The following is a 26,435-nucleotide window of genomic DNA, read 5'->3' as shown; positions in this document are numbered from 1 at the left end:
CATTTATATCCTCTGGACCATCAAATTTTGGTCTTTCTGAAAATAGAACTGCATTGGTGGAGATAAGAAACTCATCTAAACCCAGATGTCCCTTTCTCTCCTTAGACCCCAAACCAATCTCTAACCACAGGCACTTCAGACTTTTTTTTTCTTTTGGAGAGCAGTGCAAGAACTGTAGTTATTCATACAGACCAAAGCACATTATTATAAAGGATATGTTGGTTTTGAACCATACTTTGAAATGTCTCCAACACCTGTGGTTAGCAGAACATCTTCAAGTGACTACAGACATACCACAGTTGCACCATATATAAACAAGCTGGGAGGTCTTGGTTGTGACACCTATACAGGCCTGCTGTGATGGCTTGGGAGGTAGCTCTACAGCATTCTGTAACTCTCCAAGGATCTCACATTCTGTCATAGCAAAACAGTGACAGACAAGCTGAGCAGGACCAGAACATAGATCCTCCTCTCACTAATGGAAATTGAACAAGGGAGTTTTCCAGGAACAGGTCTAGTTATGGGAAACGCCTCAAATAGAGCTGTTTGCCTCTTTTAAAAACAGACAACAACTAAACAAATTATGCATCAGGATTCCTTACAAGCAAGCCTGGAAAGTGGATGCATTTTCATTCGCTTGGTTGAGAATTTTCCTTTATGCCTTTCCACTCTTTCCACCAATATCCAGGGTAATTCTGAAGATTCCGAAGGACTCCACTTTGCCTGTGATATAAATAGGAACGGCTGGAGAGATAGATATGTATCCCAGAGATTACCCTGTCTCTGGAACAGGCTTCATATCTATGTGAAGCAGAATTCCTTCCTAACCCAATTCAAGTGCAACCTGGGCAACTGAATGGGGAACAGGAAATGAATCCTTGGTTTGGCAGGTCTATGTCACATTGTCGAACATGTATAAGTTGGAACGATGTAAAATCGAACCCCAAAGTCCGAAACGCAAAAATAGCAAAGCCACAGCACATTGATTTTTTTTTTCCCAGGGGAAATAAATCCATGGGCCATTTTCGGGGCTTTTCTATTTCCTCCACTGTGATGCGATCTTGGAGTTCGTATATTTAAGTAGGGGGATGGGGGGGGCACAGACCCCCACTTTGTTTAGTTTAAGATTTATGTTTTTTTTTTTGTTAGGGAACAGCGATTTTTTTCCCCTGGTAAAAAAGTCACTGTTCAGTGTGTTCTTTATTGTGCGGTTTCGAACTTTTGAGTTCAATATTACATCGTTCGAACTTATAGAACTTCGATGTGTTATAGACCCGGTTTGGCACCTAAGTCTCTAATGGACACAGGCGGCCTGTAAATGGTTCATCACCCAGGCCCTTGCTTGTAAATGTTTTATCTCCCAAGCTTCTGGTTACACTTATCAAGGGTATCAGAACTTGTCAGAGATTTGCTATGCATGGCTAGGCTTAAAAAGGCCCTTGTGGTCATTAGCCTGGTAAACACCTTTGAACCTATGAACAAAAATAATTGTGATGAATTCCTTTTGGTCCAGGCAGTATTGGTTCTCCCTTCTTAGTGAACTGGCCAAGGGCAACTACCATAAGCTTCCTAACAGACTGGATTTACTCACAGAGGACGAAGTTTGATGCACCGCCCTCTCACTAAACTTCAACTGACTGCTTGGATGATCCAGTTCTTATACAATTTAGGCACTTATTTCATGAGGCTGTGCAGCAGATACTAAAGAAGGCAGGAAAATGTGCTACTAGAAAGTCATATATTGGTAAGTAGAAGTAATTTTCATGTTGGTGCGTAGCCAGTAACTAGGGGCCTATCAGGGAATTTGTACCACTGGTGGTCAAATATTTGGTGAGTTGCTTTCCTCTGGAATCTCTTATTCCTCTGTAAAGATCCAGCTTGCAGCCATTTCAACATGTCTGCCCATGGATTCACCTCTTTCTTCTAAACAGTTTCTGAAAGGAGTTTCAAAGTTGAGACCTCTTTGTAAACAGGTTTCTTCTCCTTGGGATCTCAACTTTGTGCTGCAGAAGCTGACCATGTCAACTTTTGAAAACGGTCATCAAGCTGAATTAAAGTTCTTGACCTGGAAAACTGTTTTCATCATTGATCTGGCATCTGCAAGAAGTGCGTTTAAGTTGCATGCTCTCGTGGTAGGTGAACCTCACCTTATATTACACAGAAATAGGGTCACATAAAGAACAAACACCCTCTTTTTTGCCCAGCGTGGTTTCAGAGTTTACTTTGAATCAAGACATTAATCTCCCAGTTTTCTACCCATAACTTAGGAAAACCGGGAGCAAGGATTTTGCATATTCTGGAGATGCACAGGCAGCTCGGGTAATATCTTGACAGAAGTAAGTCCTTAAGAAATAAACAGCCAATCAGCTTTTCTGATCAAGGGACAAAAAAACTGATATCCTGTTTCTAAACAGACAATTTACAGATGTTTGTCCTCAGTTATTGCTTTTTATTATTCCCACCATGGTAAATCCATTTGAGGCAGTATCAAGGTGCATTCTGCTAGTCCTGTCTTCTTCGATGGCTTGTTGGAAAGGGATGGACTCTTGAAGCATTCTAGAGGCAGCTACATAGTCCTTTCCTTCATGCATATTTTTAAAAACATTACAGACTGGATTCCTCTTCAAGGTCCAGGACGAGCTTTGCGAACACCATTCTCTAAGGGTTCCTGCAGCCACCCAGGTTAGATAGGCTTTGCTAATCAACCCTTATAGCCTAAAGATTACTACAGCAGTGGGAATGATGAACATAGTACAGTTGTGTAAGTTGCACTTATCCATAACCATAGATATTCAAATTCCTCACTGCTGTACCCATCCTCTATCCCCCTACTCTTGCATATAGTTGTAGGAGGGATATAAAGTTAGGGTTATGTGTGTTTCTACTTTATATGTTTCTTTGTTGTTATTGTTTTTGTTCAGGGTTGTTAGGCTCTTCTCTCTCCCTGTTTGGACAAGAAAGTCCTGAAGAAATCTCCTCCCAACTGCTGACTGATTTCCCACTTTAAGGCTAGCCATGTGTTGGGGGAAGGGAGGCAGATGTTTGTGAAGCTCTCCTGTTGTTTTCTTGGGCAGGGAAACCATCTGTACAGCTTAAAGCCTTTTGCAGCAGTCAGGAATTTGCTAATCTACTGTTATGGGTAAGTGCAACTTACATAACTGTAATTTTATTACTGAGGTGGCTGCTTTAGCCCAGTATGTCAAAACACCACAGTACTAGGTGCAGAGACAAGACCGTTACTGATATGAAGTAGTTAGAGAGTATGCCCAGACACATCCGGATCAAACAAGTGCTGTTAGAGAGACCTGAGAAAGGTACTGGGTGTCAGTAAAGTGTACTGTAGTACTTATTATTCACATAGTTGTACTAAAGTAAATTTTGGTACCATTAAAAATAAATTAGAGACATTCAGTACTGTAAGGGATTTTTGGTTACTGAAATTCGTACTCTTTTACTAAAAGCAAGGAAATTTGTGCTGAAACAGAGGCAGAAACTTAATGTACATTTCTTCAAAACATAAAAACCACATGAGGAGCTTCCTGTTGTAAACACGTGAATAATCTGTCCTCCTACTAAGAGGTGTCAAGTGGCTCACAGCAAGTTGAAGCCAAATTCTCACTGAAAGATGCACCAAGCAACTGAAGGAGCTGGAAAATCTCCATAGATTAAGACCAGAAAATAGAATATTACAGACACAAACTGTATCTTTAACAACAGTTCTAGACTTACCTTTAGCTCCATAGCATGTGGTGTCTACAGTGCAATGGCAGTTTTCTTCACCCTAACATTCTGACTTTAACATCATATTTTTTAATTAAATCCTGTGTAAAATTTGATGTTTGCCCATATTGACATCTGTCAGCTTTATTCCCCAGTACTGTTAGTATATGGCTAATGTGGGACTGTGTCAAAACAGAGCATATGTGAGGAACCCTTCCTTCATACCTAGGAATGCATCCACATGATGTCCTTATAGTGACGTCACAGAAGACTTAAATCAGTTTTTCAGGCATTTTTTGAGGAAAAGTTTTCAAATGTTTTTTAGAGTTGCTAAGGAACGTGGTAGTGATAGGGAGGAAAATGCTTCACAGTGTTGTAGTTATCTAATGCCACTTTGCATGTGTCAGCTGTTGAGGGCCATTAAAAAAATTGCAATTGGAGATGATCGCAGAGATTGAAAATGATGAAGGCTTTGCTAAATATCTAGCACCCTTTGAAAGTGTAGACTGTTAGAATGACTGGGAAATGGAGTTTCCATGGAATAATCAAATGTATAGTTCTGTGGATAAAGGAAAAATCAAGGACTGGTGCAGCTTTTTTCTAATACAGTTGTACATATGATGTCGTTGTCGTAAGTGCTGAATTTGTTTCTTCACCAACAAACAAAACCGTTGATGCATACTCCAGTATGAGACCATTTTCAAATATATGAGATATTTTCATTTTCAGAGAGACCAACCTAATGAAGCAGAGAAGAACCTGACTGACAGAAACGTAACATGCACAGTGTCTAGTGCAGAATCCCAAGATGAGTGCATAACTTATAAACCACATGACCAGTGCTAATAATGGGAGGGTACTGTCATGCAGTGTACAAAGTCAGATGTCTGACTAATTTTGAACTGATGACTGATATCTAGTGATGTTCTCCAAAAAGAAAAAAGGTAGCTGTAACAACAGTGCAGCAAAAACTTCCATTTTGGAATGAACCACCAGGAGTAAAAGTCTTGATACCAAGTACAATACTCTGAAAAAAGTTGTAGAAATGCAATATAGCTAATAATATTTATGTTGCAGGAACCGGAGAATAAATTAAAAGTAGTTCTAAAAGATTTTGTGTTATTCTGAACTTGAAAAAATACTCAGGTAATGTGGACCAAAATGCTTATCACCATTGAGAAGATGAAAAACAGGAACATGAATTGTGTAGAATGTGTAGCTTTTGGCCAGATATTATGCCACATGTCCTGTAAAGCATCAACACGTTTGAGAGTTAACTACATCTGCTAAAACATTAACCCTACTAAAAGAAGGTAACAGGTAGAGGGTTTAGTGCATCAATTTGAGGAAGCTACAGCACTAACAAAAAAGTGAAGTAACTGGAAGTACTGCTGCACAGAGGGCTGAGATGTGTCTAGCTATTTTGGTGCCTGGTGCTATCACGAGTGGACACTCCCCTCTGCATCCACCTTCCTTTTCCCATTTTGTACATGGAATCGAGGTTTCACATCAACAGTGACCATGGCATAGAAGCAAAAAAAAAAAAAGTTTGTACATGATCTGGTCATCTGATGTTTCTTCTTAAAGAGCAAACAACCAGCCCTATTCTTACACATATGCACTCCTCAACTCTCAGGTGCAAAAAGAAAAAGGTCCTCTGATCTTTAAAACTGTAGCAAACTGCTTGGTACATTTGTAACAGGCAGCTGCTACTTTTATTTGCCATATACTGAGCTCTAATTCACTTCAGTTTTGACAACAAATGAAATACTAACTTTCATTTCTGAAAGCCAGTAATGCATTGAAGACCATTTGACATGTTCCAATCACATCCTCAATCAATTTCCACCTAGGGTGGCTGCCCCCTTTGCCCCACTAGCTAAGTATGTTTCTGCAGATAAAGTGTGGTCCTGCATTGTTTCAACAGTATTGACTTCCAGCAAAGACTGAAGTACAGCTTAGGATTACTGTGTGTGTGTGTGATTCCAGATGAAGTCAGAAAGACACAGGGAATGGATTGCAGTCTAGATAGTGACTAAAGCTCACAGGTAGTAGTGTAGTAGACTACTGAGTATGTTCCTGTATCACATGATGTACCATTAATTTTGAAGGGACACATAAATAATTCATCATATGCATCACTGATGCATAATAACTGCTTAACTAAGAGAATTAGTCTTATGTGCATGTCTTTTGTCTTGCGTTCCAAAGCAGAGCTGAATTCCTCTCCACATCAAGAACATCAGCATGATACTCTGCTAAAAGTAAAAAGCAAACCTGTATCATCTTTGGTTCTTTGCTTTTTGTAACAAAAAATAAATTGGTCATTGTCTGACTCTTAGTCCTTTCCAGGAGATTTCAAAGAATAAGTACCTAGTTTGGGAAGTCTTTTTTTTCTATTTCATTATTATGTATTTACTTGATTGTGTGTTGTATTTGAAATTGAAGCTGAAGTTAGCAGAAATATTTTCTGAGCTCCATCTCCAGGAAAAAAAAACACATCAAAAAATGTATTTGTGGAAGATAACATTTGACCACCAGAAGTGTATCTGTGGAAGACGGATTCCACCAAAAGATTCACTTAAATTCCTTTTTCTCTCTGGGCAAGTGCAGTATAATTTTTTAAGAATTTGTTCTATTGCATCTGTAATCTACAGACCTTCTTGGAGCATGTGAAGTTCCTAAATAAAGGCCTAAAAAGTTGGCAGTCAAGAAACCTATGGGTTTGCAGCATGAAGCCATAGTGACTGTACCGCTCAGAAACCAGAGGATAGTGGTTCCAGTGAGGTACAGTGTAGTCCTCTCCAGACCCCCCTCAAGTTATCTGTTCCTCTATTGTCTTAGCCCTCCTTAGGAATGTAATGACATTACTGCTGAACCTGTCAGATAGGTGTAAGAAGCTGTTTTTGACTCCATGATTAGACACTGGTTGCAAAACATCCACAGTGAGCATCAGTCAAGTTTAGATTCCAAGTGCAGCATAGGGCGAGTTCTTTATCTTAGGATATGCCTGTTGTTTTGATGCAAGAAATCCATCATGTTACATTGACTTTTATTCCTCGTATTGGAGATATCAAGGAACAACGATAAGATCCACCTTTTATTTCCAGAGAGAGAGATCCATAGCAATGGATGACCACAAACCAGAGCCTGTTGCAAAATATTACTTATTTTAATTACAAGAAGCTCATCAAAGAGCGTATTATCACATGGCACTCAGTCAGCAGTGATGCCCATCATGTGAGCACTGCTGCACTAGCCTTAGCTATATGAGTAATATTCTGCCAAGGATGTAACAGCCAACCAGCTTCTGAGTGTAAGGACACTTTCCATATGTCCAGATCTTTACCAGCTTGAGCAAAGCTGAAGAAAAACGGAGGATTGGGCACCAAGCTCTTTAGAGCTTTCCTGCTGGCGTAGAGTGCTCATCTGGCTTTCAGGGATCAGTGGTCAAATAAATGTTCTGCATTGCTGGGCAGATAAGTTCCCTTTGTGGAAAAAAATTCCATGGTTTTATTTTATGACAGAAACTTTTATTTTTCTGTAAATATGGAGACAAGAAAAAGTGTTTTAAGGGACTGTCATGTAACTTTTATTCACTTTTTTCAGTGAAAAGTGATTTTTTACTTTTGAGGAAAAAAAGTTAAGACCAAGTTAAGCTTTGTTTCTCCTAACGCCATTTTGTGTTAAATCACTTTTGGGGGCTAGAGTAGGTGGTTAAAGTGCTTTCCTCTGTGTTTTTTGTTGTGCAAAAATCTACCTTATTGCGTACGTGTTTCACCCCCAATTTTCTGCTAATCTTCCCAGGGATTCAGGCATCATTTTTGGCCTCACTGTGGAACAGCCTGTCAGTTCTTTGGCTCTTCTTTCTTCCAACTGCAAAAAGAAGAAAAATTCTAAACAGCCTTTGCCCCTTAAGCAGGCTATAAATTTGCCCTAGCCACAGATGGGTGACTGTGCTGTGGCCATTTCTGGCTCCTCAAACCATTAATCTATTTTCCTACATTATCTTTGGTGTAATTCCTACCACCATTATCCATAGGTTAGATACATTCTCTGTTGCTGTTTTAGTGCCCTTTGTATGCAGGAGAGAACCACTCTTGTCAATCTTGTCACTGTTGGAGGAAGGAGCAATGAATACTTTTCTCCATAGCTAGACTGGGATGCTTGTCCCTAGCAAGAATTTGCCTGTTCAAAGTATATCTGCTTTTACAGAAATGGCTGTCAAAAAGACACTAAGTTAGACATCTATCTTCTCCTGTCTTACTTTGAACAGGAATGGTTTATTGGGCTGAGCTCAGAATTTAGTTCAGACTCTTGACCCTTCCAGTTCTGGTATTACTGGTATGAGAAAAAGGAAATGTTCTTTGGATCGATTATTGCTGGAGCAGCCAAAGCTATTTGGGTTATATCTTGCATAGGATATAACCACCAACCAGCCAACTTCCAAATCTTCAGGGCACCTTCCATGCATCCAAACTATAAGACAACATAAGCTGAGATGACTAAAAAGACTGGTTTGGGTGCAAGCCTTTTCAGAGCTTTCCTGCCAATGAGAAGAGTGCTTTGTGGGCATTGAGGATTGACAGTAGGCTAATGCTGTTACATTACTGGATATACAAGTTCCCTTCAGGGAAAAAAAAAATCTGTTTTACTTTGTTAAACTAACTTTTTGTGAAGAATAACTACTTTTGAACCTATAGAAACATATTTTTGACTGCCACATTACTTTTGTGTACTTATGGGAGAGCACTTTTTTCTTTTGTGCTAAAAAGTTGTTAAAAGTTGTTCAAAACTACTTTTTTTGGGAGAAGCTGTTTTTATTTGTGGAGGTAGAGAAAGTGTTTAAAGTGCTTTTTATGGTGTTTTTATTGGAAAAGTGACTTTTTTGGAACTTTCCCAGTTCTATCGACTATTGCTGCAAAGCTTCCCCTGGGGAAACAAGCATTGTTTTTGGCTTGACCGTGGAGCGAACTACTGGTCCCTTCAGTCGGACCTAACTAAGCAGCCTTTGCCACCATAGCAGGTTAACAAATTGCCTCTGCCACAGGTGGGTGACTGTGCAGTGTTAAAAGCTGGTTCCTGAGACCACCAATTTTTTTCCTCTGATCCCTTTGGTGTTGTCCATACGGCCACCATGGACAGGGAAGTATCCATGTCCTCTTTTGCTGTTAGGATCCTATCAATTGACAAGGGAGCACAGCTCTTGCTGGTTGTGGGAGAAGGGGTAGGGAATGTGCCCTTCATTAGCCAGAACATTGTGCCCATCCCTATGGAAGCTATTGCTGACAATACTAGATCTGTTTTCCCTACCTTCCTGTCAAAAAGCAAAAGAAAAACTAAACATCCAACTTCTCTTGTGTGGGTTTCTTTGGTCAGGAGTGGTTTATTGTGTTTCGCTTGGGGTCTTGTACAGGCTATTGACCCTTCTTGTAAGGTGGTTTCTGGTGAAATAAATGTGATTCTTGTTTCTGTGAAGAATTTCAAAATGTTGAATCTGTAGGGGCAGATGCAGGTTTTTCTCCTCATTTTTCTAATTTAGATTCTGAGGAGTGTGGTATTGAATCTCCCTGTGAGGCATTCTGTTTCTTTTAGAGTAGAGTATCAGTGCCGTCTTGCTCCCTACACCTATCGATCTGCTTTAGTGGTTCTTCTCCTTACAGACTCAGGATCTGTCCACTAGGAGGCAGTGTCTACCCATCTATAACCCCTCTTCCCTCACTCTTTCCCACGCACTACAATGTAACACATTAATAGTCTTCTCTCTCTTTAACTGCTAAGTAACAGTTCTACCCATCTCCACCTCTGGAATCTGTCTTTTCCTTTCCCTTTGTACTGTACCCCAAGCATCCCTTTAACCACCCTGCTTACCTTCCTCTGTACTTACCCTTCACCAGACTGATTGTTTTTTACGCTGTCCTGCTGCCTACCTTCCTTGGGTGTAACCCACTTCGTTCGCCCTGCGGGCTCACTCCACTCCCCTACCCCCATATCCCACCCACCCCATTGCATCTACATTTATACTCACCTAACCACTCCTACTTCCTCTCTACCTATTACACTCCACCCTTTTCACCACCATCCTCTTCCTACCCCCTCCCCTACACACCACTAACCACTCCTACTTCCTCTCTACCTATTACACTCCACCCCTTTCACCACCATCTTCTTCCTACCCCCTACCCCTACACACCATCACCTCACACTTCTCTTCATATTTAATAAGGCAATACCTATTTCTAACCCTTTCTCTTCACTATATATTCTACTTTACCAAAGCCTCAACATGCTTACAAAACTTACATAATTCTCAATTCAACTACTACTGCTTCTGAACTTTATTTATATCCACTACCTTACCCAGCCCAGCTCCACAAACCACACACCATTCCTTCACACAACCAACTCACACCCTACAACTCACTTACACTCATTTGTCTCAATCTCCCCTGGACTGTATCCCATTAACATCCATCTATTTTGTCACTACAAACTAAGCACTCCTTATAAACTCTCTAGCCCCTCTCTAACCTCCAATATCCACACAAATCCAATAATATACAACATACAAACAAGGCAATCCAAACACCTCATCAGCATAATCCAACACCTAACAACCATACTCCTATTTGGATATATACACCCTAACCCTGGCCCAGTCACCACTTCCTCTACATCTAAATCCATCCTACTAGCTTCTCTAAATGCCCAAAGCATACCTAACAAAATCCCCAACCTCATTGCCTGGCTTCTCCACAACAAACCTGACATCTTAGCTACCTCTGAAACCTGGTTAAAACCTCATATAAAAGATGCTGAAATAGTACCACCTAACTACTCCATCAGAAAAGACAGGGCCCACAAAAAGGGTGGTGGAGTAGATCTACTCTATTCATCCTCCCTATAACAAACCCATTCCTCACTTCACCAATGCAGAATTAATATTAGCTCTATTTCAATTAAATAAACACAAATGCATATGCATAGCCTCCCTTTACACCCCCCTGGAAACAATATCTCAGTACTTGAGGATATCCTTTCTTGGCTTTCTACCAATATCAGTAATGAAACTATTATCATGGGAGACACAAGTATTAATTGGTCCTCCATTCATTCCCCTACACACACCCTAAACATCAACCTATATAAGTACTCTCAGCTCATCAACTTCACTACCAGGCCCTCTAAAGACTTCTCCAGTGGCAACACCCTAGACTGGATTTGTGTCTCACCCCCACTACTATCCTGATAGTGGCACTCTGCCCGATTCCCTCAGCGACCACCTTCCCATTTTCACTAGACGTCTTCCTTCTCTATTACAAGTAACTCATAATTACATCAGCACTCGCTACCTCAAAAACGTCAACCCAAAAGCCTTCTCAGACTTCCTAAAATCAGTTAATTGGAACCCTCTAAAAACTCTACCCCTGGATAATGCTGTTGCACACTTCAATACAACTTTCCTAAAACTGATTGATAGTTTTGCCCCCATAAAAACCAAAAGAATAAGAAACAAAACCGCCCCCTGGCTAACAAAAAACACACTAACTGCCATGCAACTTAGAGACAAAGCCTGGGCACGTTACCAAAGAAACAAAACTCCCACCACCCTTAATGAATTCAAAACATTTTGCAATAGAGTTAAAAAGCTCATCACAGCAGATTGACAGAATTACTTCTCCTTACTCCAAAACAACCATAAAACCAATTCACAACAATTCTGGAAAGGCATCACTACCCTCCTAAAACCCGGCTCAACAGAAAACCCAAGCCCAGACCCAAATGCACTAGATATAGATCTGGCCACCCAATTCAACTCTTTTCTTCATAGACTCTGTTTCCAAACTAACCTCATCCTTCTCTAGTAACACTTCACCCCCTACTTCTGCATCCCCCTCTTGTCAACCCTTCACCTCCAGTCTCTCATTCCCTATCCTCTCAGCTCCCACCATTCTCCATAAACCCCATTCCTACTTCTACCACAAAAAAAAAAAACTCCTGCAAAAGCTAAAACCATGCACCAATGCCCCCAATAACTTTCCCTCATCCTTCCTCAGCATAGCTATCGAAGCCATTACCTTCCTCATCAGCAGCCTAATCAATCCCTCTATCCAAGAAGGTCTTGTATCCAAACTCTGGAAAAGGGCTTTCATCATTCCCATGCACAAAGGAGGCAATAATAACAATATTACTAACTTCCGTCCCATCGCCATCCTCTCTCCTATATCAAAACTCCTAGAGGAATGTATCCATCTTCAACTCCTTCCGTATCTCTTAGACAATAACTTACTAACTTCCACACAACACGGATTCAGACCCAGTCACAGAACCATGACTGCCCTCCTAACTTTCCTGGAAACTGTAAATAAAGCCAGAGATTCTGGATCTACTGTATCTACCCTCCTTCTTGACCTCTCTAAGGCCTTCGATACCATCTCTCACAACCTTCTGACTAAACTGTCTAACCTAAACCCATCCCCTCCTCTCTCAATTGGTTCACCAGCTATCTCTCCAACAGGCAACAAGCTGTCAAGTGGAAAACGGCCATTTCCTCTTTCCTTAACACCCCCACTGGTGTCCCCCCAGGGTTCGGTCCTCTCCTCTTCAGTATATTCATAAATGATTTCTTCCGCTTAATCCCTCATGCTAACCTTATTCAGTATGCAGATGAGGGTTCCATTTTGGGTCCTCTCCTCTTCAGTATATTCATAAATGATTTCTTCCGCTCAATCCCTCATGCTAACCTTATTCAATATGCAGATGATTCTACAATTATCTGTACAGCCACATCCATCCCCACTCTCTTAAAACTGACTCAAGACATCTTCTCTACCACAGAACAGTGGATGAAAGACAATCATCTAGCACTCAATGCATCAAAAACCAAACTTATGGTATTTACCCCCTCAAAAACCAACACCATTGATAGAAAACTATTCTCCATCACCAGCCAGAATAACACACCTCTTGAACTGGTATCTGAAACCAAACTACTAGGAGTCCAGATCGATGACCAGCTTAAATTCAATACCCACCTACAACTAAACATAAAAAAACCACCAAAAACTTGGCATGCTCTACCGACACAATCAATTCCTCACTACATCTACTAAGCTCACTCTCGCTACTACATTTCTCATCCCTTCCCTCCTTTATGGTGCCCCTCTTCTAACAAACCTACAATCATCTCTCAAAACAAAACTGTCCTCTTCTTATAATAAAATTGCCAAATTTGCCACTAGCCACAAATCATCAACCCATCACTGTACATCTCTTCACAATCTAAACTGGCTAGAACTTCCCAACTATCTCTCCTATACTCAGCTTACTTATGCACACAAACTCATTTTTCATCCCTCCCTCTGCTTTACCTTTAAAATGCACCAGCCACAAAGACTCCTAAGATCTGACAACCAAAACCTAATAGAACTGTAAAAACCCCTTCGCTCTCCAGGACAAAATCCCCTGTCCTTTGCCGTGGCACGCCTATGGAACTCCCTCCCTCCATTCGTACCACCACCAACCTCCCTGTCTTTAAAAAATCACTGCACTCACATCTAACATCCACGTGGGAATGCTTCTGCTCCCACCCCTCATAGCCTATTCTCCACTTCCTACAGGTAACTATATCATATATTACCAGACACCAAATAATAAGCCAACTGTAAATAACCTCTTATAATTCTCAAATCCTACTATTCCATTTCAAGAAACTGTATATTTACTAAAGCAATGTTTTGTTTTTCTACAAAATGTAACCTAGAACATTTTATTGTACCTGCTTAAATCTTTGTTTTCTGCAAAATGAAACCTAAAAATTGCATTGTAACTGGTTTTGTCTTGAACCTACAAATGACTGAAATTGTAAACTGCTATAATCTTTTTGTAATCTTTGTTTTGGAGCTTTTCTCCCCAGGACTCCATTGAAAACGGGTTCTTATTGGCCCAGTGGGCTATCCTGGTTAACCAACTGCAAATAAATAAATAATAAATAATATTTCCAGTATGTGCCATTGTTTTCATTGGGGAACACTGAGGTTTCTCAGTCTCTCAGAAAATATTATGAATTGCTACAGATGGAGTTCCCAGAACCTTCACCCATTCCTCTAGTGCTGTCAGCATAGGAGGATGTGCTTAACACAGCCTGTGGTTTCACTGACAGCCAATCTGCTGCACATAAGAAAGCAGTTAAAATGTACAAATTCCTCACTCTTACAAGTTTTTATAAAGTCATCCCAAATCTGGCCCAGCAGTTATAGCATCAGTTAATCCATCTGCTAGGAAAAAGCATATGCTTCTTCAGCTTTGACTTTTAGAATTCTGACTTGTCAAGATCAGTTAAAGTTTATTCTGACTAATTGTGAAAATATGAGGAATATTTTGGCTGCAGTTTCCTCTTCTGCTTTGTGTAGCGTAGCTTTGTCTGTTTCTCAAGCCACTACTCATTATTTGAAGTGTATTTATGATTCTGTAGATACTGCTGCCAGGGCTGTGGCTTCTGGTACATTTTTGAGAAGGTTTGCCTGACTGCATTCTCAGAACCTCCAAGAAGATATTAAAAATTAAATGTGAATTCTCCTTTGGATAGAAATTTAGTTTTTGTGCCCTCTGCTGCAGAGGTTATCAAACTTTATGATGAGAAATTAAGCTGATTCAGGGAATCTCTCATATTTTTCAGCCCTCCTTCCCTGAATTTTCTAAGGGAATTTCTGACCACTCTTCCAATTTTGCCAAGAAACAACATAAACAGTTTCAGCAGAATGCTGGCAAGCAAAGGCATGGAGGTTTCAAAAACAAAACCGGAACTTCCCAGAAGAAAGGACAGTCAATTAAGGCAGAATGAAGTGACCTTGTCGCCACCTCCCACCCTAGCAGTACCTTACCCCCTCACAGAAAGTTTGAATCTCCAGTTCTGTCTTTGGCAACAGGTTGTTTCAGACAAATGGGTCTTGAAGGCGGTCCAGCTAGGATACAGATGGCAGTAGGAGGATATTCTCCCTTTCCAGGGGATTCCTTATCATCCACCAGAGCAAACACTTCAGTTCCCCCTGTCTTGAACCACATGCTCTCTCGGGAGATAAAATAAGTAGTACCTCTTTCCCAGTTGGGAAAAGGATATTCATGATTGTTTTTAGTGCTAAGGAAAGAAAATTCAAGGAGACCAGTTCTGGACTTTTCTTTCTTGAGTCAGTATATGATAGTTCCCAAGTTCAAAATGCTTTCACTTTACATACTGTCACCCCTTCTTCCTTAAGTTTCAAGTAATCTTAGAATCTGAAGTAGGAGATTCATTTGTCTGCAACCTGTGGGTTATGGATCCAATATCGGATCCGAACCGGCATGGTTTACCAGCTATGGATCCAAGCTCTCAGCTCCTCCCCTCACCCATAATGCCCTGCTCTACCCTCATGACCTCAGATCTCGTTTGCCGCGCTGGTGACCAGATTGTGTTTCTAAGCTCTTCAGCTAAGTGCAGTTTTATTAGTCTTTAAAGTGCTAATTTTTGAAGTTTTGTGTGAAAGTTGTGTGGAAGTGTAGGTTTCCCTATTATTTAATTATACTTTTGGTGTTTTAAAATTTAATTTTACTTATCCCTCCTCGCTGGTAGCGTAGTGTGTGTTTGGGCCTGTTGAGTGGTTTTGTTACTTTGCTTTAACTCTAGTTTAAGTAACCTTTTTGCATTTGGGATGTCTGAACAACCCAAAGCTGTGTTCTCCAAGTGCTCCGAGTGAGGCCATAAGCTTTCCCCGGCTGATGGGCACACTGTGTGTGATGCCTTGGGGTTGAACACCTCACTTCTGGATGTTCCATTTGTGCAGGGTTCAACCCCAGGGCATTGAAGGAGCGGAGGTCCAAGCTTGTCTTGGCGGGTCTTTTGCCACCGGACTCGGCTCCGGCCTCCGCTCCTTCGGGGTAACCGTTTCACGGTTGTCTCCTCTCCGGCTCCCCTCCTCCTCCTGGGACTCAACCTCCCTGTAGTGGTTCGGAGGAGAGGGAAGCTAGAAAGAAGGACCGGAGGGAGAAGCACCATAAGTGGCGGGCCGAGACCTCTGTTTCGCCCGCCAGCCAAGCGGGCGTCTCCTCCGGCCTCCTTGTCTGCTGGCTCTCCCCCTCCTCGGCTCCGGTCTCCAGTGTGTTTTTCACCGGGACCTGAGGAGGAGGAGACCCGATCTCCGTCGAGGCTATCGAGGAGGCACTCAAGGCCTACCTCGGTAGCCTCGTCGAGATCAACTTATAGCCTGTCAGGCGCTGATCTGGACCAGATGATGAGAAGGTTCATCCAGGCCCAGATGCAGATGGGAGTGCTCTTGCCTCCCCTGGGGAGCCCCTTTTTCAAGCCAATTGCTCCTTCTCCGACTCGCTACCGGGTTGGAGCAGTTGGAGCCGAGCAGCCGGGCGGGGTGGGTCGGCGCCGATAGTACTTGGTACCGGATCCGACCCTGCCCTCGAGTGCCGGATCCGACCTCGGAGCCTGGATCCGAGCTTCGGATCCGGGGGGATCAGTGCTCCTTCGGCGCCGTCTGTGTCAGAGCGCACTGTCCCTTCGGATCCGAGCGCTTCGGCGCCGGCTCCGATCCACTCCTCTGATCCGAGGGGGAGCCGATTGTCGGATCCTTTGGTCGAGGTCGGCTCCCCTTCGGCTTTTGATGTAGTGGAGAGGGCCCTGTTGAGGGTCTCCGGACCCCCGGCACTTGCTTCGGCTCCATCCCGCGCTCCCTCTGCACTGGGTCAGGCTTCCACCATCCGGCCCTTGGGACAGCCCGCTCCTGTGCCCCAAGCTGTTCCCCTGGAACAGGTTACTGTTTGCGAGGAGTCCTCTGACAGCCCCCCGGAGGATGTTCCCCGCAAACATACGTGCAAAAGGAGGCACATTGACTCCCCTGAGTCTCTCACAGAAGACACGGATTTGGAGGAAGGGGAAGGCTCCCCACGGTCACCCCCCAAGGATGTCTCATTTGGAGACATCATGGAAATGCTCCGCATAAGGGGGGGGGTGGTCTGCCCCCAAGTCTTCCTCGGACGAGTCCGTGTTCTTGGAGGCATTTGAAGCGGGCCCGTCTACCTCTTGGGTGTCCCCTCCTGCTGACCCCCTGGTGGACCTCATTACCACCAGGGCGTGGAAGGAACCGGACACCGTGGAGCCAATCCCTAAAAGGCCCGACCGTATTCTCAGACCCCGGCTGACCGTGCCCATTGGAGTAAGGGGCCTCAGGTAGATGCCATGTTGACGGCGGCCACCAAGAGGGAACTTGCTCAGGAGAGTCCCTCAGTCCATCCCCCGAGCAAGGAGTCTTGGATGATGGACCGCTTGGGGAAGCGGATGTTTAGTTCAGCGACCTTCTCTGTAAGGGCGCTGAACTATCTGGCACACGTGATTAGGATGCAGCGCGATCTTATTAAAGAATACGCTGCATCCCCCCCAGAGTCCATGTCGGAGGAGGACAAAGTGCTGCACTCCACCCGCATGGCCACTCTCAGGTCCGTCACCAATACCTCTATGCGGCTACTCTCCCATGCTACGGAAGGTGCCGCTAGAGCCGCAGGGGCAGGCCTAGTTACTAGATGTCAGGCCTGGCTCTGTCATTGTGATTTCTCAGAGCCCTTCAAGGCGTCATTTGCGAACGCCCCCTTCAATGGTTCTGCCCTCTTTGGCAAAACTGTTCGCGACACTTTGACCCAGAGCGAGAAGGACGGGAAGACGCTGTCTGCCGTCGGAATCCGCTTCTCTGCACCCCAGAGGCCCTATTCTAGGAACCAAAAGGGTCAGAAGAACATGTGGTTCCGGAAGTCGCAGCAATCCCAGCCTGCTCCGGACAACCAGTCCTTCCGTGGCAGAGGAGGACAGGGAGGACACCGCCCTAGGGGCAGAGGGGCTCCCAGGAACTTCGGGTCCAGAGAACCCTTCTCTGAACGGCCCGCGCAGCCCTGAGGGTTGCCCGGCTGCTCCACTCTGGAGGCAGTCGGGGACGTTCGGAGCACCTGGCGGCATGGGAGTCCATAACATCAGACCGCTGGGTTCTCCAGATCATATCCAGAGGATACCGTATCCCCTTTCTTCACTTGCCAAAATTGAACTCCCTCCCGGACGTTCCACCCGGTCAGTGGGAGGCCGCTTTGGCAGAAATTGGCCATCTGCTAAAGAAAAGAGCCATCCAGCCCGGGACCCCAGACCAGATCGGATCAGGGTTCTACTCCAGGTTCTTTTTAGTGCCAAAAAAGACGGGGGATCTAAGACCAATTTTAGACCTTTCACTCTTGAACCTGGCAGTTCCCAAGGAGAAGTTCCGAATGGTCACGCTGCAGTCTATTCTCCCCCTTCTGGGAGAAAATCACTGGATGTGCTCCATAGACCTCAAGGATGCGTACTACCACATACTAATGGACAGGCGCTCCAGGAGGTTTCTCTGCTTCCGGCTGGGAGCCAGTCACTACCAGTTCCGGGTCCTTCCCTTTGGTCTCACCACAGCCCCCAGGGTGTTCACCAAAGTATTAGCAGTGGTAGCGGCCCACCTGAAGCTTCAGGGGGTACAGGTCTTTCCCTAACTGGACGACTGGCTCCTCACCGCCCCAACAAGGCATCTACTTCTATTGGCGCGAGACTCCTTTCTCCATCTTGCTCCCCATCTGGGCATCACTATAAACACAAAAAAATCCAACCTAGCACCCACGCAGTTCATAGATTTTATAGGTGCCAGGTTAGACATAAGGAGATTAAAAGCCTTCCTCACTGCGGACAGAGTTCAAAATCTGCAACTCCAGGTGCGGGCCATTCTCCACTCAAGCTCAGTTCCGGCGGAGTTGGTCCTGAGGACTCTAGGGTCCATGGCGGCTGCTATAGCGCTTCTTCCTCTCGCCAGGTTCAATATGCGCATCCTCCAATGGACACTCCTAGTCCAGTGGTCGTATCTTGCTCTTCCTATGTATCATCCCATTGCGATCAGCAAGGCTTGCAAGCGGTCCCTCCTGTGGTGGCTACACTCTCCAGATCTCCACGGAGGCCGCCCATTTTGTGCTTCTCCCTCGCCACGGTGACCACGGACGCCTCCGCCTCGGGTGGGGGCATTTGCAGGCCGGACCGTCCAAGGCACGTGGAACGATTCAGAGACCTTACTGCATATCAACGTTCTAGAGATGAGAGCAGTGCTCTTAGTGTTGCTAGCACTTCAGGCCTTTCTTCCCTTGGGAACAATTGCGATTCAATCGGACAACATGTCGGTTGTCTGGTATATCAACAAGCAAGGAGGAACCAGGTCTTACCCTCTTTGTCGAGAAGCCATGAGAGTTTGGGAATGGGCAATCTCCACCAACCGCTTTCTCATAGCAACGCATATTCCGGGTCGGTCCAACATCCTGGCGGACAAACTCAGTCGCACCATTCTCACCCCTTACAAGTGGTCTCTCAATACTCAGGTAGCGGAACGCATATTCGCACAGTGGGGAACTCCTTGTTGCGATCTTTTTGCCTCTCCCTCAAACACCAAGTGCGACAGTTTTTTCGCTCTGATACCTCCTCCCAGAGGTTCCCCAAGAGACGCTCTGGTGCATGCTTGGCCACCCGGTCTTCTTTATGCTTATCCCCCCTTGCCTCTGATGCTCCAAGTTCTTCAGAAAGCCTCTCGGTTGGGGTGCAGAATGATTCTCATTGCTCCATTTTGGCCTCGACAGATCTGGTTCCCCTTCCTAAGGTCTCACTCTGTGAATCCTCCTTGGATTCTAGATCCCATTCCGGATCTGATATCTCATCCATCCCACTTATCTCCTCCGAACCTGGACAACCTGAAGCTGACCGCTTGGCTGCTCCAGTTCCACTCTTGATCAGGACTCCCGGTATTTCGTCCCCTGTTAAGGCCATCCTGGTGGCAGCTCATAAGCCATCCACTAGGAAAGTCTACCGCAGCAAGTGGAAACGGTTCTCGTGGGCGGAGCGGCAAGGCCTAAACCCCTTCACAGTTCCTCTCCCTTTGGTGCTTGATTTCTTAACCACTCTTTTTAATGATGGTGCCAGCAGTTCCACGGTCAAAGTACAACTTGCGGCAATTTCCCATTATCACATTGGTCATGACTCCAATCCACTGATGTCGGCCAAGTTGTGTAAGATTTTCCTTAAAGGTACTTTTCTTCTCAGGCCCCCTGTAAAGCAAGCGGTTCCTCCTTGGGACCTTTCCTTAGTTCTCCAGGCCTTGACCGCCCCTTCGAACCGGCTACGGTAGATCTGAAATTCTTATCTTTCAAGACCGCCTTCTTAGTAGCCATTACTGCCAAGTGAGTTTCAGAGCTTCAAGCATTATCAGCTAAACCTCCTTACTTGGTCTTTCATCCGGACCGTGTTTACCTCAGGACCAACCCGTCCTTTCTTCCTAAGGTAGCTTCTGAAGCAAACATTAATCAATCCATTAACCTCCCTGTCTTCTTTCCTAAATATGAAAACAAAGGTGAATACAAGCTTCACTCCTTAGATGTTCACAGGCAACTTAGATTTTATCTAAACAGGACGGCTGGTCATAGGCAATCTGACCAGTTGTTCATTTCCTTTGCTAAATTTAATTTGGGCAAACCAATTTCTAAAGTCTCATTATCTCGCTGGATTTCACAATGTATCTTATTGGCTTATCAAGCTTCGGAAGGCCCGCACTGGAGGGTGTACATGCCCATTCAACCCGGTCAGTCTCTACCTCGGCAGCCTTTAAGGCTAGGATTCCTCTAGATGATATTTGTGCAGCAGCCACGTGGGCTTCATCTCATACTTTTATTTCCCACTACAAGTTGGATCTTGCATCTAGGGGTAGAGCATCCTTTGGCTCCGGTGCTCGGAATATCCTTCCATGATGGCCGCCCAAGATTCAGGTAGCTGGGGACTCTGTCCCACAGGTTGCAGACAAATGAATCTCCTACTTCAGATTTAGAAGTTATGTACTCACCATAACGTTCCATCTGAGTAGGTGTATTCATTTGTCTGCAACCATCCTGCCCTCCTATCCCCCTGGCCTTTCAGTTTCCTGCATATGATGTGTTACCCTTTTCAGGGTGTTCTTGCTGTTGGCAAACTCGATCTGAGGTCATGAGGGTAGAGCAGGGCATTATGGGTGAGGGGAGGAGCTGAGAGCTTGGATCCATAGCTGGTAAACCATGCCGGTTCGGATCCGATATCGGATCCATAACCCACAGGTTGCAGACAAATGAATACACCTACTCAGATGGAACTTTATGGTGAGTACATAACTTCTAATTTAAAAAGATGCTTGTCATCACATTCCTATTCATCCAGATTTTAGGAATTTCTTAAGGATGTGTGTGCCTGGATCATATTATCAATTCTCTGCCGTATATTTTGATCTATCCTCTGCTCCAAGAGTGTTGCCTAAGTGGCTCCTGTCATAACCCATTGGAGGCTACAGGATATCCACTTTAGATGACTTGTCTATCTTTGCAGAGTATTTTTCAAAGTGTTAGGGAACTATCACTTGGGTAAGAGGTATCCTGTACAAGCTGGGATTTGAAGAGAGCATTCAAAATTCTTTTTTGACACTTCTGGGTCTCATGGCATCCGTGATTGTCACTCACTCTTTCATTCCTTTGTCTTCCTTACCAAATTGTCATATGTACAGCTTCTGATTGACTGTATTGGACATGTCCAGAGCCTTGTCTTAACTTCATTTTGTAATATGCTCTGGTACCTTCTCCTGGTCTCCTTTTTCGTTGGAAGTAGGAGTATGTCTGGATGTAGGCAGGTGAACTTGATTTGACCTACTGTAGGACAGAAGGGAATTATGGATAGAGGAGAGGAGCCTGAACCCTGGATTCAAGTCTAAATGTTGCTGATGTTGGATCTGATTGGATCCAATATACCCCATGACTTGAGGCAGGCAGAAGACAACACCAATTTAGCAATATGGTAAGTACATAACTTTCATTTATTCCTCCATAAAGTTGCATTTCACTGCAATCTTTCATTTTATGCTGTCAGCTTTAAAAGTATGTAAAGCCTTCCTAAAGGGCACATTTCTGACTTTATCTGCTGTAAAAGATCTTGTTCTTCTGTACGATTTGTCCCTTGTTCTTTTTTCCTTGTTGCCGACTTTAAATTCTTCTGTTGTTAAACCTACTGTCTTGTGGTGATTACATCAGCTAGGAAGTGTTTCAGAAGAGTAAGCCTTATCCTTCAGTGATTTATACCACGTATTTCAAAAGATCATTTCCTTGCGGATCAGTCTCTCACTTATGTCCAAGACAATTAGTCATTGCACCCAACTGTATTCTTCCTTAGCTATTCAAGTAGAAGTTAATATTTATTAAAGTGTATGGATTCCACAGACAGCTCAGATTTTATGTTTACAGGACCAAATCATTTAGGATTCTAGTTTGTCTCATGCTGGATAGTTGGTTGACTGCTAATAATTCTCTTACAAGAAATGTAGTAAAACGTTCATGTCAGTCTGTGATATACTCAGCTACACCAGTGGCACCTCTTGGGCCTTTTTGCCCACTGCAGCCATGGATAACATGATGCAGCAGATGTGTGGGCTTCAGGGAATACTTTCACAAGATTTTATAAGCTGGATGTGCCCTCTAGAGTTAGGTCTTATTTTGAAACTAAAGTGATCAGATGTAATTTCCTTTGAGCACACAACCCAGAAGGGTAAGATTTCTAAGCTGTTGATGAGAATGGATCATTTCATACCTGATACAGAAGGTGTTTTCTTACCATAATGATAACTCTGGATGAATAGGTCCATCAGCAGCATATCAACCACTTTCCCCATTGCTGTTGCTGACATGGTTTTGAGGTGTTTATTTTTGTTTTATGTTCCAGTTTTGGGTAGTATCACTGTACTAGTACCCTGGGGGAGTTTCAGGTACTGAGCTAGCTGCCTAATGGCATTAGTCCTGCTTATCCTGTTGTTGATAGGGATGAACCAAATCTATCCTGCTGGATCTGTCGTTATACCAGGTACGTAACTTTAATGTTTTACCCATCAGCAACAATGTCTTATCTTTTGTAATTGTATTTGAATGGCAAGTTTGTTTCCTGTATGCATGGAAATTCTGGAGGTAATGTATGTAATTTCTGTGTCTTCCATATGGTAGTACATGGAAAGAATATTCTTAGAAAGCCCATTTGAAAATGGTAATACTGGAGCCTGTTTAGCTATCACTGAAAATGAATTAATCTGCCATATTATTTGCTTTAAAATCAGGTCACTGGACTTCTGTTGTGATGTTTGTAATGCATGTATGAGGACAACATTGACACCAATGACTGTGGATAGCAGTTCCAGCAAGACTGACATGGAGGCCAAGGAGCTAGCAAGGCAAATCAGCTTCAAGGTAACAATGCTACTTCTAAAGTGGTGCAGATGTGGAATACATACATGGATGATTATGAAGTATGTTGAATTGTATAACTTTGGCCTTGCACATTCTGTCATAAATACGAACTTAAACAGGTTGATAATATCTGGATATAATTTTTTTTTGTGTTTTGCATTCTGTTAGTTGCTGTTTTTGTTCTGGAAATGAGAAATAGCCTTGTTTGTGCAGAAGTCCCAGGTAGCACATATATTCTTTTGCTCATTTATGCCTAATTCAGTTCAGGGTCACAGGGGAGCCTCTGCTGTATTCCATTACTTGGTGAGCATAAAGCAGTAGTACTAATACTGAAAGGGGCTCTAGCTCATCGCCGGACAAACAGACACCTATGGGTAATTGAGAGGATTACCATTTCATCATTGGCATGCCTGTGGGATGTGGGTGGACACTAGAGCGTCCAGAGAAAAACCCACACAGACACAGAGAGGACATACAGACTCCTGTAAAAGGCACTGTTGCTAAGAAGTGAACTAGAAAAACAAGATTTTTGAGCCAGCAATATTAACTGCTGTGCTCACCCCATATTTTATAGACCATTTTTTTCACGTGTGTGTGTGTGTGTGTGTGTGTGTGTGTGTGTGTGTGTGTGTGTGTGTGTGTGTGTGTGTGTGTTTATGTATGTATGCACACACAAAATATCACACCAAGTAGAGGAAAATAAGAGTAGTGTTATGTTTTACAAATGTTACTGAAAACGCACTTTACTGCTTTTGTGTTTTCATAGAAAACTTCTTTAGACTGAATTTGTGAGTCAAATGTAACACAATTTATAATTGCTGCTTTCTTTCTTCTATATAGGTTAATAGGAGGTTACTGGGCTAATGGCCCTACGGTCTTTACAAGCCTAGCTGTGTAATAGCTTGAGTACCCCTTATTGGCCATAGTTAGATGGTCATTGTTAGCAGAGGTGTTTTGTGATCAGCACTGACTGCTTCTGTCCATGTGGGACATAGGTGCCACCCCCGTGGTGAATTTACAGTCACCCATCCATTTGTCAAGGTTGTGCTTGAATAGGGTCATTGAGGAGCTCTACTTCACATGGTGTGGGAGCTTATTCCAGAGGAGCGGCAGTCGTTGGAAGATGTATCTGTCTCTCCAACATGTTCTGTTAATGTCACAGGCTAGGTTGAGATCCCTGGAGCGAATTATTCTTGTCCCATTTGATTTGCGGATGTGCAGCATTTCCATTAAGGCAGGGTCGCCAGGCACAGGTTGACTGTCAACAGCCTGTATGATGCAGAGTACAGTGACAGGGGTTTTCAGTCTTTCCATATATGTCATGATTTGGAGGCCCTGGATTCTCTTGGTTAGAAACCTCTGTGGTCTCTCCAGTTGTTGCAGATGTCTGGTGAGGTACATACAGAAGAGAGCATTGTACTCAAATGGTGATCTGATGAGGGTTGAGTACAGCGGAGCTATAACCTCCCTGGTTTTGGATACAATGCCCTTGTTTGAGATGCGCAAGGTAGAATGCTTTTCTTACCATTATGGACACATGGAGATAGAAGTTTAAATTGCTGTCTGTGAAAAACTGAAAGGCTGCCAGCCCACCTAGATAGAATTTTGCAGATATTGTATGTCATTGTAAATATTAATATAATCCACAGGCTGTTTTACAAATGTAAGAAAACTAAATGTAGGAAAAACTGTGTTATATGTTCTGAACTTCAAAAAATGTAACCACAATGCACAGTGCTGGAAGAAAGCTGATGAAGTAAAGCATTTTATGACTGTTTGATCTCAAAGCTCGTAGACGGGATGTCTGGATGAAGGAATTGCTTCTTTTGTTTTGAGACCAAAGTTAATTGCAAGGTCTTACATGTATAATGTCTTTTATTGCCGTTATCCTTCCCAGTGTCCACTCCCCTCACTGGTGTTAGTGGTGAGGATTGAGGCTCCTTGATTACTGGGCCAGTGCATGGGTGTCACATATTAATTGGCAGTGGTGGGATATCCACATCAGATATTAATTGTTTGATAGTGATGACTTAGCCACATCACATACTAATTGGCTTGTAGCGATGTGGACATTGAATTCCTGTAGCTTGTGGACAGTGATCAGTGAAGGTGCTTTTGTACTCTAAATCAGCCATGCAGTGAATATTCAGAGTTCAGATCACAATTGTTTTATTTCTTTTGTTAGCTTAGTTAGTCAGGGAGAGCAGGCAAGCATGTCAGCAGAGGAGTATGGCAAGCTGACAAGGGGCCAGTTGGCTAAGATGTGCCAGACTAAGGGACTGATGCATGGAAATCTGGCTAAGACAGACATGATTGCAGCTTTGGTCACAGATGCATCAGAAAACAGCAATCAGGAGGATGGTCAGACTGGCTGTGGAGATGCACAACACTCAGAGAATGAACAGCTCAACCTTTCTGCAAAGGACTTAAAAGTCCATCTGGACCTAAAGAGACTTGAGTTGGAGGTCAGGCGTTTGGAAATGGAAGCTCTGGAGAAGGAGAGGCAGCATGAAAAGGAAATGCTGACTTTTTGCCAGAGCCATGGAGGTAATGGGGAAGGGAGTAACCAGACCCCAGAAGCACAAAAGGTCAGTAAATTTCTTCGCAGTTTACAGAGGGGGATAATTTTGATAGTTTCATTCATATGTTTGAGAGGATATGTAAACAGTATGATGATGACCAAAGGCTCTGGTTATGGTTCTTGACCCCCCCTTACTCCATGGTAAAGCTGTAAGTATACTTTCCAAATTATCTGATCACAATTTTTTTGATTATACTGCTAAGAATTGTTTGCTAGAATTTTTTAAGCTAACACCTGAAGCTTGTAGGAAAAAGTTTTGTGAGCATGCAAACAAAGCAGAAGAAAGTGTGTGTGAATATGTTGCTGAACTGAGCACTTATTTTCATAGGTGGGTGAGTGGATGTCAGGTCACCACTTTTGAAAGGCTGGCAGACCTTTTGGTGAGGGATCAAGTCCTTAGCACTTTGCCCCTGAGGACATGAGGATCTGGTTATCTTATAGACAACGTGCTACTTCAGATGAGTTGGGGAAGAAGGGAGACCTATACTTGGCAAACAGGGCATCACTACACAGGAAAGGGACACCTAGTGCTGCTCATGGGTCTAAAGGAACCCATGGTGGGCAGCCCCGACTGCCCCAACAGAATCTGCCAGTAGCAGGGGAAGCCACTAGTCCAGGTACACATCCAGGACCTAGGATTAAATGTTTTGAATGCAACCAGTGGGGCCATGTGGCATATAGATGTCCACGGAGGCAAGGTGGGGGAAAAAAGGTGAGGGACCCAGTAAGTAGGAAAGACAAAATGCCAGTAGTAGGTTGTCTTGAGACAACAGGGATACCAAACTACCATCCTGCACATGTCCTGATA

General features: G+C 43.6%; 1 protein-coding gene across 2 annotated transcripts in view; it reads left to right on the top strand.

Moving 5' to 3' along the window:
- The window catches only part of UBE2J1 (ubiquitin conjugating enzyme E2 J1), an 873,843-nt gene that overhangs the window by 565,495 nt on the left and 281,913 nt on the right, over positions 1–26,435 (top strand). For both annotated transcript variants that reach the window (XM_044067059.1, XM_044067069.1), the window contains one exon: positions 22,917–23,046. In XM_044067059.1, coding sequence (XP_043922994.1) covers positions 22,917–23,046 — 130 coding nt within the window. The remainder of the gene's footprint in view (positions 1–22,916; positions 23,047–26,435) is intronic.

The sequence above is a fragment of the Protopterus annectens genome, chromosome 1.part0, assembly GCF_019279795.1.
Source record: "Protopterus annectens isolate FY-2018-M chromosome 1.part0, PAN1.0, whole genome shotgun sequence".
NCBI classification, from domain to species: domain Eukaryota; kingdom Metazoa; phylum Chordata; order Ceratodontiformes; family Protopteridae; genus Protopterus; species Protopterus annectens.
This window is presented reverse-complemented; position numbering and strand designations above follow the sequence as displayed.